This window comes from Scyliorhinus canicula, chromosome 11 (genome assembly GCF_902713615.1).
Source record: "Scyliorhinus canicula chromosome 11, sScyCan1.1, whole genome shotgun sequence".
NCBI lineage: Eukaryota > Metazoa > Chordata > Chondrichthyes > Carcharhiniformes > Scyliorhinidae > Scyliorhinus > Scyliorhinus canicula.
In genome coordinates this window covers 301,614-314,943 of record NC_052156.1, presented here as the reverse complement: position 1 = coordinate 314,943, position 13,330 = coordinate 301,614, and the positions used below count along the sequence as shown (strand labels likewise).

Here is a 13,330-nt window from a genome sequence, read left to right as displayed (position 1 = left end):
TAGTGGGAAATTTGGCCAGTTGGATAACGAACTGGCTAACCAATAGAAGACAGAGAGTGGTGGTGGATGGCAAATATTCAGCCTGGAGCCCAGTTATCAGTGGCGTACCGCAGGGATCAGTTCTGGGTCCTCTGCTGTTTGTGATTTTCATTAATGACTTGGATGAAGGAGTTGAAGGGTGGGTCAGTAAATTTGCAGATGATACGAAGATTGGTGGAGTTGTGGATAGTGAGGAGGGCTGTTGTCGGCTTCAAAGAGACATAGATAGGATGCAGAGCTGGGCTGAGAAGTGGCAGATGGAGTTTAACCCTGACAAGTGTGAGGTTGTCCATTTTGGAAGGACAAATATGAACGCGGAATACAGGGTTAACGGTAGGGTTCTTGGCAATGTGGAGGAGCAGAGAGATCTTGGGGTCTATGTTCATAGATGTTTGAAAGTTGCCACTCAAGTGGATAGAGCTGTGAAGAAGGCCTATGGTGTGCTAGCGTTCATTAGCAGAGGGATTGAATTTAAGAGCCGTGAGGTGATGATGCAGCTGTACAAAACCTTGGTCAGGCCACATTTGGAGTACTGTGTGCAGTTCTGGTCGCCTCATTTTAGGAAGGTTGTGGAAGTTGTCGAAAAGGTGCAAAGGAGATTTACCAGGATGTTGCCTGGAATGGAGAGTAGGTCATACGAGGAAAGGTTGAGGGTGCTAGGCCTTTTCTCATTAGAACGGAGAAGGATGAGGGGCGACTTGATAGAGGTTTATGAGATGATCAGGGGAATAGATAGAGTAGACAGTCAGATACTTTTTCCCCGAGTGGAACACACCATTACAAGGGGACATAAATTTAAGATAAATGGTGGGAGATATAGAGGGGATGTCAGAGGTAGGTTCTTTACCCAGAGAGTAGTGGGGGCATGGAATGCACTGCCTGTGGAAGTAGTTGAGTCAGAAACGTTAGGGACCTTCAAGCGGCTATTGGATAGGTACATGGATTAGGGTAGAATAATGGAGTGTAGGTTAACTTCTTAAGGGCAGCACGGTAGCATTGTGGATAGCACAATTGCTTCACAGCTCCAGGGTCCCAAGTTCGATTTCGACTTGGGTCACTGTCTGTGTGGAGTCTACACATCCTCCGCATGTGTGCGTGGGTTTCCCCCGGGTACTCCGGTTTCCTCCCACAGTCCAAAGATGTGCAGGTTGGGTGGATTGGCCATGAAAAATTGCCCTTAGCGTCCAAAAGTCTATGATTAACCTAGGACAAAAGTTCGGCACAACATCATGGGCCGAAGGGCCTGTTCTGTGCTGTATTTCTCTATCTATCTACCCTGTCCAGCCCTGTTTGAATTTCATGGGTTTCTATGAGATCCCCTCCCCCCATTCTTCTGAACTCCAGCGAATACAATCCTAACTGGCTCAATCTCTCCTCCGATGTAAGTCCCGCTATAGAACATAGAACATTGCAGCGCAGTACAGGTCCTTCAGCCCTCGATGTTGCACCGTCCTGTGAAACCCTTCTAAAGTCCCTCTACACTATTCCCTTATCGTCCATATGCCTATCCAATGACCATTTGAATGTCCTTAGTGTTGGCGAGTCCACTACTGTTGCAGGCAGGGCATTCCACTCCCTTACTACTCTCTGAGTAAAGAACCTACCTCTGACATCTGTCCTATATCTATCTCCCCTCAATTTAAAGCTATGTCCCCTCGTGCTGGACATCACCATCCGAGGATAAAAGGCTCTCGTGTCCACCCTATCTAATCCTCTGATCATCTTGTATGCCTAAATTAAGTCCCCTTTTAACCTTCTTCTCTCTAACGAAAACAGCCTCAAGTCCTTCAGTCTTTCCTCATATGATCTTCCCTCCATACCAGGCAACATTCTTCTAAATCTCCTCTGCACCCTTTCCAACGCTTCCACATCCTTCCTATAATGCGGCGACCAGAACTGTACACAATACTCCAAATGCGGCCGCACCAGAGTTTTGTACAACTGCAACATGACTTCATGGCTCCGAAACTCAATTCCTCTACCAATAAAAGCTAACACACTTGTACGCCTTCTTAACAACCCTCTCAACCTGGGTGGCAACTTTTCAGGTATCTATGGACATGGACACCGAGATCTCTCTGCTCATCCATACTACCAAGAATCTTACCATTAGCCCAGTACTCTGCCTTTCTGTTATTCCTTCCAAAATGAATCACCTCACACTTTTCTGCATTAAACTCCATTTGCCACCTGTCAGCTCAGCTCTGCAGCTTATCTATGTCCCTCTGTAACTTGTAACATCCTTCTGCACTGTCCACAACTCCACCGACTTTAGTGTCATTCTGCAAATTTACTCACCCATCCTTCTACGCCCTCCTCCAGGTCATTTTTAAAATGACAAACAGCAACGACCCCAAAACAGATCCTTGTGGCACACCACTAGTAACTGGACACCAGTCAGAGTATTTCCCATCAACCACCACGCTTTGTCTTCTATCAGCTATCCAATTTCTGATCCAAACTGCTAAATCACCCTGAATCACATGCCTCTGTATTTTCTGCAATAGCCTACCGTGGGGAACCTTATCAAACGCTTTACTGAAATCCATATACACCACATCAACTGCTTTACCCTCATCCACCTGTTTGGTCACCTTCTCGAAGAAGTCAATGAGGTTTGTGAGGCACGACCTACATTTCACAAAACCATGTTGACTATCTCTAATCAAATTATTCCTTTCCAGATGATTATACATCCTATCTCTTATAAACCTTTCCAAGACTTTTCCCACAACAGAAGTAAGGCTCACTGGTCTATAGTTACCGGGGTTATCTCTACTCCCCTTCTTGTACAAGGGGACAACATTTGCTATCCTCCAGTCCTCTGGCACTGTTCCTGTAGACAAAGATGACTTAAAGATCAAAGCCAAAGGCTCAGCAATTTCCTCCCTAGCTTCCCAGAGAATCCTAGGATAAATCCCATCCGGCCCAGGGGACTTATCTATTTTCACACTTTCCAGAATCGCTAACACCTCCTCCTTTTGAACCTCAAGCCCTTCTAGTCTAGTAGCCTGTATCTCAGTATTCCCCTCGACAACTTTGTCTTTTTCCTGTATGAATATTGACGAAAAATACTCATTTAGCACCTCTCCTATCTCCTCGGACTCTACGCACATCTTCCCACTACTGTCCTTGACCGGCCCTACTCTTACCTTAGTCATTCTTTTATTCCTGATATACCTATAGAAAGCTTTAGGGTTATCCTTGATCCTACCTGCCAAAGACTTCTCATGTCCTCGCTTGGCTCTTCTTAGCTCTCTCTTTAGAGCCTTCCTAGCTAACTTGTAACTCTCAAGCGACCCAACTGAACCATCATGTCTCATCTTCACATGAGCCGCCTCCTTCCTCTTGACAAGTGATTCAACTGCTTTAGTAACCCATGGTTCCCTCACTCGACCACTTCCTCCCTGCCTAACAGGTACATAGAACAGTACAGCACAGAACAGGCCCTTCGGCCCTCAATGTTGTGCCGAGCAATGATCACCCTACTCAAACCCACGGATCCACCCTATACCCGTAACCCAACAGCCCCCCCTTAACCTTTTTAGGACACTACGGGCAATTTAGCATGGCCAATCCACCTAACCCGCACATCTTTGGACTGTGGGAGGAAACCGGAGCACCCGGAGGAAACCCATGCACACATGGGGAGGACGTGCAGACTCCACACAGACAGTGACCCAGCCGGGAATCGAACCTGGGACCCTGGAACTGTGAAGCATTTATGCTAACCACCATGCTACCGTGCTGCCCCAAACATACTTATCAAGGACACGCAGTAACTGTTCCTTGAACATGCTCCACATTTCCATTGTGTCCATCTCCTGCAGTTTTCCTCTCCAGGCGATGCATCCTAAGTCTTGCCTCATCGCATCATAATTGCCTTTCCCCCAGCAATAACTCTTGCCCTGCGGTTTATACCTATCCCTTTCCATCGCTAAAGTAAACGTAATCGAATTGTGGTCACTATCACCAAAATGCTCACCTACCTCCAAATCTAAGACCTGTCCTGGTTCATTACCCAGTACCAAATCCAATATGGCCTCTCCTCTTGTTGGCCTATCTACATACTGCGTCAGGAAACCCTCCGCACACACTGGACAAAAACGGATCCATCTAAAGTACTCGAACTATAGTGTTTCCAGTCAATATTTGGAAAGTTAAAGTCCCCCATAACAACTACCCTGTTATTTTCGCTCCTATCCAGAATCATCTTTGCAATCCTTTCCTCTACATCTCTGGAACTTTTCAGAGGCCTATAGAAAAGCCCTAACAGGGTGACCTCTCCTTTTCTGTTTCTTAACTCAGCCCATACTACCTCAGTATTCGAGTCCTCATCAAATGTCCTCTCAGCCACCGTAATACTGTCCTTGACTAACAATGCCACCCCTCCCCCTCTCTTACCACCTTCCCTGAACTTACTGAAATATCTAAACCCCGGCACCTGCAGCAACCATTCCTGTCCCTGCTCTATCCATATCTCCGAAATGGCCACAACATCGAAGTCCCAGGTACTAATCCATGCCGCAAGCTCACCCACCTTATTCTGGATGCTCCTGGCATTGAAGTAGACGCACTTTAGACCACCTTCCTTCCTGCCGGTACACTCCTGCAACTTTGTATCCCTGCTATCCCAGGAATCAATCTGGTAACCCTTTGCTGAACTCCCTCGAGAACAAGAACATCCTTCCTCAGAGAAGGAGACCAAAGCTGCTCACAATACTCCAGGTGTGGTCTCACCAAGGCCCTGTATAATTGCAGCAACACATCCCTGCTCCTGTGCTCGAATCCTCTCGCAATCAAGGCCAACATACCATTTGCCTTCTTTACCACCTGCTGTACCTGCGCGCTTACCTTCAGTGACTGGTGTACGAGGACGCCCAGGTCTCGTTGCAGATACCCCTTTCCTAATTTATGGCCATTCAGATAATAGTCTGCCTTGTTTTATTCTACCAAAGTGGATAACCTCGCATTTATCCAAATTATACTGCATCTGCCATTCATTTGCCACTCACTCAGCCTGTCCAATTACATTGCAGTTTGAGTGTGTTCCCGTGTCCAGTATATCTTTGTGTTTTTCAGGGTCGGTTATTTTTAGTTCTAGTTTTTGAGTCCCTCTCGTGGTGTAGCTGATTAACTGACTAGCACTTTGAAGCCTGCTTGTTTTTAGTGAGATTTTAAATTTGGATCACATAGGTCGCTGGGCCCTGGATGGGGCACTGGGCAGGTACCTAGAACAGTACAGCACAGTACAGGCCCTTCAGCCCATGATGTTGTGCCGATCATTTATCCTAATCTAAGATCAACCTAACCTACACCCCTTCAATTTACTGCTGTCCATCTGCCTGTCCAAGGGTCGCTTAAATGTCCCCAATGACTCTGTTTCCACCACCTCTGCTGGAAGTGCATTCCACACACCCACCACTCTCTTGTGTAAAGAACCGACCTCTGACACCTTCCTCCAATCACCTTCAAATGATGTCCCCTTGTGACAGCCATTTCCGCCCTGGGGAAAAGTCTGGCTATCCACTTTATCCATGCCTCTCATCACCTTGTACACCTCTATCAAGTCACCTCTCTTCCTCCTTCTCTCCAGTGAGAAAATCCCTAGCATGTCCTCTGCACCCTCTCCAAAGCATCTACATCCTTCCTATAATGAGGTGACCAGAACTGGACACAATATTCCAAGTGTTATGGGCCAGGGTTTAACCCCAAAGTGTATCATGGAATTCACCTGACCCACAACTTTTAATAGATTGTGGTATGGGGAGCACACGGCCCACTCTACAGGTGTGGTACAGCAGAAATTGAAAAGTATTTTTTAAAGCAAAACAATGTTTTTGTTTTTTTAAAAATAATTTTTATTGGAATTTTTTACAGAAAATATAACAACAAACAATGAAAAGCAACAATAAAACACCATAATAACTGTATCACCCCCAAGACCGTATCAACGCACGTATCACACCCCCCCCCCCACCCTCCCAAACCCAGTAAACAACAAGAGAACTTAAAAATAAATTAAAATTTAATAAGCAAACATAGTCAACGTCTCCCCCCCCCCCCCCCCCCCCCTGTTGAGCCAGAAAGTCGAGGAAAGGTTGCCACCGCCTAAAGAACCCTTGTACCGATCCTCTCAGGGCTAATTTGACCTTCTCTAGCTTGATAAAACCCGCCATGTCATTGATCCAGGTCTCCACGCTTGGGGGTCTCGCATCCTTCCACTGTAGCAAGATCCTCCGTCGGGCTACTAGGGACGCAAAAAGCAAAACAATGTTGATTCTATGAACTCAAGTTAACCTTTTTAAAACATATAGTGAACATCTTAGCAACCATCAATTCAAATACAACCCCCAAAGAATACAACACTAAGTAATCCTTAATAACTTTCCAAACAACATCCAGAAGACAAAAGAAACACCTTTTAACAGAAGCACATCAGGTTTACATTCACTACTGAGAACATTTATAATTCTGAATTCACCAAATGATCAAGAGATAGTCTTTTCACGTCAGAGAAAACAGCAGTACACCTGCTTTGTCTGGCTTCAGCTGCAACGCTGAAAACAAAACTAAAACATACCCTGCAGCAAACAGCCGAAAACGAAAGTAAAAATCTGACAGACATCCCAGCTTCACCCACTCTCTGACATCACTGATAAACACCCATTTCTTAAAGGTACATTTCTTAAGCGCCCATTTCTTAAAAGTACTCTCACATGACACAAGTGCAGTCTAACCAGGGTTTTATAAAGCTGCAGCAAAACCTCACGGCTATTAAACTCAATCGCCCTGTTAATGAAAGCCAACATACCATACATCTTCTTAACAACCCTATCCATCTGGGTGGCAACTTTGAGGGATCTATGTAGATGGACCCCAAGATCCCTCTGTTCCTCCACACTTCCAACAATCCTGCCTTTAACCCTGTATTCAGCATTCAAATTCGACCGTACAAAATCAATCACTTCACATTTATCAAGGTTGAACTCCATCTGCCACTTCTCAGCCCAGCTCTGCATCCTGTCAATGTCCTGTTGTAACCTGTGTCCTCAACACTACAACTCCACCAACCTTTGTGTCATCGGCAAACTTACTAACCCACCCTTCCACTTCCTCATCCAAGTCATTTATAAAAACCACAAAGAGCAGAGGAACTAGAATAGATCCCTGCGAGACACCACTGGTCACCGACCTCCAGGCGGAATACTTTCCATCCACTATCACTCACTGTCTTCTTTCGGCCAGCCAATTCTGTATCTAGACAACCAAATTCCCCTGTATCCCATGCCCCCTGACTTTCTGAATGAGCCTACCATGGGGAACATTCTCAAATGCCTCACTGAAATCCATATACACCACATCCACTACCCGACCTTCATCAATGTGTCTCATAGAATTTATCATAGAATTTACAGCGCAGAAGGAGTCCATTCGGCCCATCGAGTCTGCACCGGCTCTTGGAAAGAGCACCCTACCCAAGGTCAACAACTCCACCCTATCCCCATAACCCAGTAACCCCACCCAACACTAAGAGCAATTTTGGACACTAAGGGCAATTTATCATGGCCAATCCACCTAACCTGCACATCTTTGGACTGTGGGAGGAAACCGGAGCACCCGGAGGAAACCCACGCACACACACGGGGAGGATGTGCAGACTCCGCACTGGGAATGTTCGGAACATTAATACTACTACCGGTAGAAATGGCAATCGACACATTGCTCCCACCAAAAAAAACCCTTCAACAGGCATTCTGCTGATGGTTTAGGGAACAACAGTGTATTAGATGCTAAGCTGCTTGGGAGTTATTTTGCTGCGAGATCTCAGATGTCTGTCCACAACAGTCTTGCACTGTGAGGAGGGCTCGCAAGTTTTCCTTCCCAATTTCTATATCCTTAAAGGGGCCACACCACTCATAATCCCTGTAAATTTTGCAGCTGCTTTCGCCACATCAGTTGGTACCACTGCGGGTCAGACATGCTGTAGACCACAAAGCTAGGACAGGGTCTCTTTAACAGAACCATCTCATTAATTTAGACAGAGCATGCTCAGCCAATGATTGTGATGCATCAAGGATACATTCAACATACTAATAGCTCATTGTATGATTTGGAAGCTGAGCTCTGGGTGTACGGAGGGGTGGGAGATGGAGTTCTTGAGCATGCTCAGTTGAAATGAGGAAGTTCTCTTAAATTGTCAAACCGATGGAACACAACACACTCACACTGGCACCTGGGAATAACAAACACGAGGAAATACCTTACAAAGAGGCACAAAGAATTCAATGAGGCATGTGAGGCATGGCTTGCCCCTCACAAAGCCATGCTGACTATCAAATTACATTTTCTAAATAATCATAAATCTTATCTTTCAGAAACCTTTCCAGTATTTTGCTCACTACCAATGTAAGTCTGACTGGTCTGTCATTCCCAAGGGTTTCCCTATTCCCTTTCTTGAACAGGGGAACAAAAGTTGCCTCCCTCAATCATCCGGTACTACTCCAGTGGAGATTAAGGATGCAAAGATCATCACCAACGGCACAGCAATCTCCCTTGCTTCCTGTAGTAACCTTGGGTATATCCCGTCAGGCCCAGGGTCTTGTCTATCCTGATGCTTTTCAAAATTTCCAGCATATCCTTCTTCTTAATATCAACCTGTTTTAGTCTATTAACCTGGTTCACGCTATTCTCATGAGCAACAAGGTCCCTCTCTCTAGTGAATACTGGAGCAAAATATTCATTTATGGCCTCCCCCATCTCTTCAGACTCTAGGCACAAGTTCCCTCCACTATCCCTGATCGGCCCTACTCTCACTCTGATCATCCTCTTCTTTCTCACGTAAGTGTAGAACGCTTTGGGGTTTTCCCTAATCCTTCCTGCCAGGGCTTTTTCATGCCCCCTTCTTGCTCTTCTAAGTCTATTTTTGAGTTCCTTCCTGGCTACCTTGTAATCCTCTGGAGCCGTGCCAGATCCTTGCTTCCTCAATCTTACGTAAGCCTCCTTCTTCCTCTGGACTAGAAGCTCCACTTCTCTTGTCATCCAAGGCTCCTTCACCTTACCATTCCTTCTTCGTCTCAGTGGGACAAAACTATCCAGCACTCGCAGCAAGTGCTCCTTAAACAATCCCCACATTAATGTTGTGCATATCCCTGAGAACAACTGTTCCCAATTTATGCTCCTCAGCTCCTGTCTAATAGCAGTATAATTTCCCCTCCCTCAATTAAATACCTTCCCCTACTGTCTGTTCCTGTCCCTCTCCATGACTGTGGTAAAGGTCAAGGAGTTGTGGTCACTGTCACCGAAATGCTCTCCCACCGAGACATCTGACACCTGGCCTGGTTCGTTGCCAAGCACCAAATCCAATATGGCCTTTTCCCTAGTTGGCCTATCGACATATTGAGTCAGGAATCCTTCCTGTACACACCTGAGAAAAATCTGCTCCATCCAAACCATTTGCACTAAGGAGGTTCCAGTCAATATTCGGGAAGTTGAAGTCCCCCATGACAACAACCCTGGCACTTCTGCACCGTTCCAAGATCTGCCACCCAATCTGTTCCTCCATGACGCTGCTTCTATTGGGGGGACTATAGAAATCTCCCAATAAAGTGACTGCTCCTTTCTTGTTTGTGACTTCCACCCATACAGACTCTGTAGATGAACCCTCCTCGACTTCCTCCTTTTCTGCAGCTGTGATGCACTCCCTAATTAACAGTGCCACTCCCCCTCCTCTTTTACCTATTCTTCTTAAAACATCTAAACCCAGAACATCTAACAATCATTCCTGCCCCTGTGAAATCCATGTCTCCGTAATGGCCACAACATCGTAGTTAAAATTAATTGGAATAGTCATGATGTTGAGGCCTTCGATAAAGTAGAGTTTTTAAAATGTAAAAAGGAAAACTTTTTAGCTCAACATGCAGAGGGTCCAACAAGTGCTGGACCTAATTCTGGGGAATTAAGCCAGACAGGTAGTTGATGTGTTGGTGCGGGAGCATTTTAGTGATAGTGATCACAGCATGGTACAATTTAAGTTTGTTATGGACAAAGAAATAGACAAGTTGCAAAAAAGGTTTTATATTGGGGGCGACCAGATTTTAGTAAAATAAGGCAGGACCTGGCCAAGGTAGGCTGGAAAGAGTAATTTGTGGGAAAATCTACAGAAGAGCGGTGGCGGGGGTGGGGGGGTGGCATTCAAAAGGAAATGGGAGGGTACATGCCCAACCTGATCCTACTAGGGTGATAGGATGGAGTAACAAGCCCAGAGAATCATGGATGACCAGATATTCAGGATACAATGAGAGGAGTTTGGCAGGTACAAGGGAAACAAATCAGCAGAGGCATTAGTGGAATACAGAAAGTGTAGGATGGAGCTTAAAAAACAATTAGGAGAGCAAAGAGGGGATATGAGAAAGCTCTGGTTGGTAAAAGTAGAGAAAGTCCCAAGATATTCTATAAGTATATCAATATGAAGAGGATAACCAGGGAAAGAGTAGGGCTCATTAGGGACCAAGGGGAAAATCTGTGGGTGGAGCCTGAGGACATTGGTAGGGTGTAAACGAATATTTCATATCCGTCTTCACCCAAGAGAATGAAGATGTAGATATCAAGCTCAAGGAGAGAAACTGAGGTTCTTGAGCAAATTGTCATAGGTAGGGACAAGGTATTGGAGGTGTGGGCAGCTTAAAAGTGCACAAATCTCTAGGTCCAGATGAATTGTGACCCAGGTTGCCGTGGGAGGAGAGGGAGGAGATTCCAGGGGCTCTGATCAATTTTTTAATTCCTCTCTGGCCTCGACGGAAATGCTAGAGGACTGGAGAACCGCTAATGTGGTCCCATTATTTAAGAAAGGTTGTAGAAATAAGCCAGGGAACTACAGACCAGTGAGTCTTATGATAGTGGCAGGGAAACAATTGGACGAAATTTTGAAGGCGAGAATCTATCTCCACTTGGAGATGCAATGTTTGATCAGGAATAGTCAGTATGGCTTTGTCAGAGGGAGGTGATGCCTAACACATTTGATTGAATTTTCAAGCATGTGACCAGGTGTGTCGATGAAGGTAGTATAGTTGATGTAGTTTACATAGATTTCAGCAAAGCCTTTGACAAGGTCCCACATGGGAGAATTATAAAGAAGGCAAATGCACATGGGATACATGGGAACTTGGTAAGGTGGATTCAAAACTTGCTTTGCTGTAGGAGACAGAGGGTGATGACAGGCGGCTGCTTTAGTGTCTGGAAGCCAGTGACCAGAGGCGTACCACAGGGATCTGTACTGGGTCCCCTATTGTTTGTCATTTATATAAACTACATAGATGTGCGGGTGTAGGATCAATAAGTTTGCAGATGACACAAAGATTGGCCGGGTGGTTAACAGTGAGGTTGAGTGTTTCAAGTTACGGAAAGATATAGACGGGCTGGTCAAATGGGCAGAAAAGTGGCAGATGGAATTTAAACCTGAAAAGTGTGAGCTGTTACACTTCGGAAGGAATAATTTGACACGGAAATATTCAATGAATGGCCTGACACTGGAAGTTCTGAGGATGAAAGAGACTGTGGCGTGTTTGTAAATAGATCTCTGAAGTCAGAGGGCAGGTTAATAGGGGGGTGAAAAAGGCATATGGGGCACTCGCTTTTATCAATCGGGGCATAGATTACAAAAGCAGGCAGGTCATGTTGGAGTTGGAGAACTTTGGTGAGGCCACAGTTGGAGAACTGTGTGCAATTCTGGTCACCACATTATAGGAAGGGTGTGATTGCACTGGAGGGGGTGCAGAGGAGATTCACCAGGATGGTGCCTGGGATGGAACATTTAAATTATGAAGAGAGGTTGGATAGGCTTGGGTTGTTTTCACTGGAGCAGAGAAGAATGAGGGGTGACCTGATCGAGGTGGACAAGATTATGAGGGACGTGTATAGGGAGCAGCTGTTCCCCTTAGTTGAAGGGTCAGTTACAAGGGGACACAAGTTCAAAGTGAGGGGTGGGAGGTTTAGGGGGGATTTGAGGAAAAATCTTTTTACCCAGAGGGTGGTGATGGTCTGGAACACACTGCCTGGGAGGGTGGTAGAGGCGGGTTGCCTCGCATCCTTTAAAAAAATACCTGGATCGGGTGACTGTCTGTGTGGAGTCTGCACGTTCTCCCCGTGTCTGCGTGGGTTTCCTCCGGGTGCTCCGGTTTCCTCCCACAGTCCAGAGATCTGCGGGTTAGGTGGATTGGCCATGATAAATTGTTCCTTAATGTCCAAAGGTTAGATGAGGTTACTGGGTTATGGGAATAGTGTGGAGGTGTGGGCTCAAGAAAGGTGCTCTTTCAAGGGCCGGTGCAGACTTGATGGGCCGAAGGGTCTCTTTTGCACTGTATTATTCTGTGAATGTGAGGGGTCCCGGTCAGGGTGGAGACTGATGGCTGTGGCTTGCTCCTTTCCCTATCATCTGTTTACTGTAATTTGCTGCAATTATCTCTAAACTGATGTTAACACAACTGTTTTCTTTTCCTGAAAGCTGCTGTACTCGAGCTGTCTCCTCGCTTGCTATGTGCTATATTTTGTGAAGTTTGTTGGTTCACAGGAAGCACAAAGAAAATCTTTCCCCATCTCCACACTGGGAGACCTAATGCCGAAGTTTCTCTGTCATCAGGTAAGGGATGTGATCCCCAGTCACTGTTTACCTGCCGGATGGCCGCCCTTCGTTGCCCCCATTCCCAGTTTGTACTCCCCCTACTGACGGTTCCCCACCCTCCTCAGTCACTCTTCTCCTCAGTCACTCTTCTCCTCAGTCACTCTTCTCCTCAGTCACTCTTCTCCTCAGTCACTCTTCTCCTCAGTCACTCTTCTCCTCAGTCACTCTTCTCCTCAGTCACTCTTCTCCTCAGTCACTCTTCTCCTCAGTCACTCTTCTCCTCAGTCACTCTTCTCCTCAGTCACTCTTCTCCTCAGTCACTCTTCTCCTCAGTCACTCTTCTCCTCAGTCACTCTTCTCCTCAGTCACTCTTCTCCTCAGTCACTCTTCTCCTCAGTCACTCTTCTCCTCAGTCACTCTTCTCCTCAGTCACTCTTCTCCTCAGTCACTCTTCTCCTCAGTCACTCTTCTCCTCAGTCACTCTTCTCCTCAGTCACTCTTCTCCTCAGTCACTCTTCTCCTCAGTCACTCTTCTCCTCAGTCACTCTTCTCCTCAGTCACTCTTCTCCTCAGTCACTCTTCTCCTCAGTCACTCTTCTCCTCAGTCACTCTTCTCCTCAGTCACTCTTCTCCTCAGTCACTCTTCTCCTCAGTCACTCTTCTCCTCAGTCA

General features: G+C 46.1%; 1 protein-coding gene across 1 annotated transcript in view; it reads left to right on the top strand.

Annotated features, from left to right (window-relative positions):
- Window positions 1-13,330, top strand: part of rft1 (RFT1 homolog) — a 194,828-nt gene that overhangs the window by 146,195 nt on the left and 35,303 nt on the right. The window contains exon 6 of the mRNA XM_038812000.1: window positions 12,542-12,676. Within this exon, the coding sequence (XP_038667928.1) occupies window positions 12,542-12,676 (135 nt within the window). The remainder of the gene's footprint in view (window positions 1-12,541; window positions 12,677-13,330) is intronic.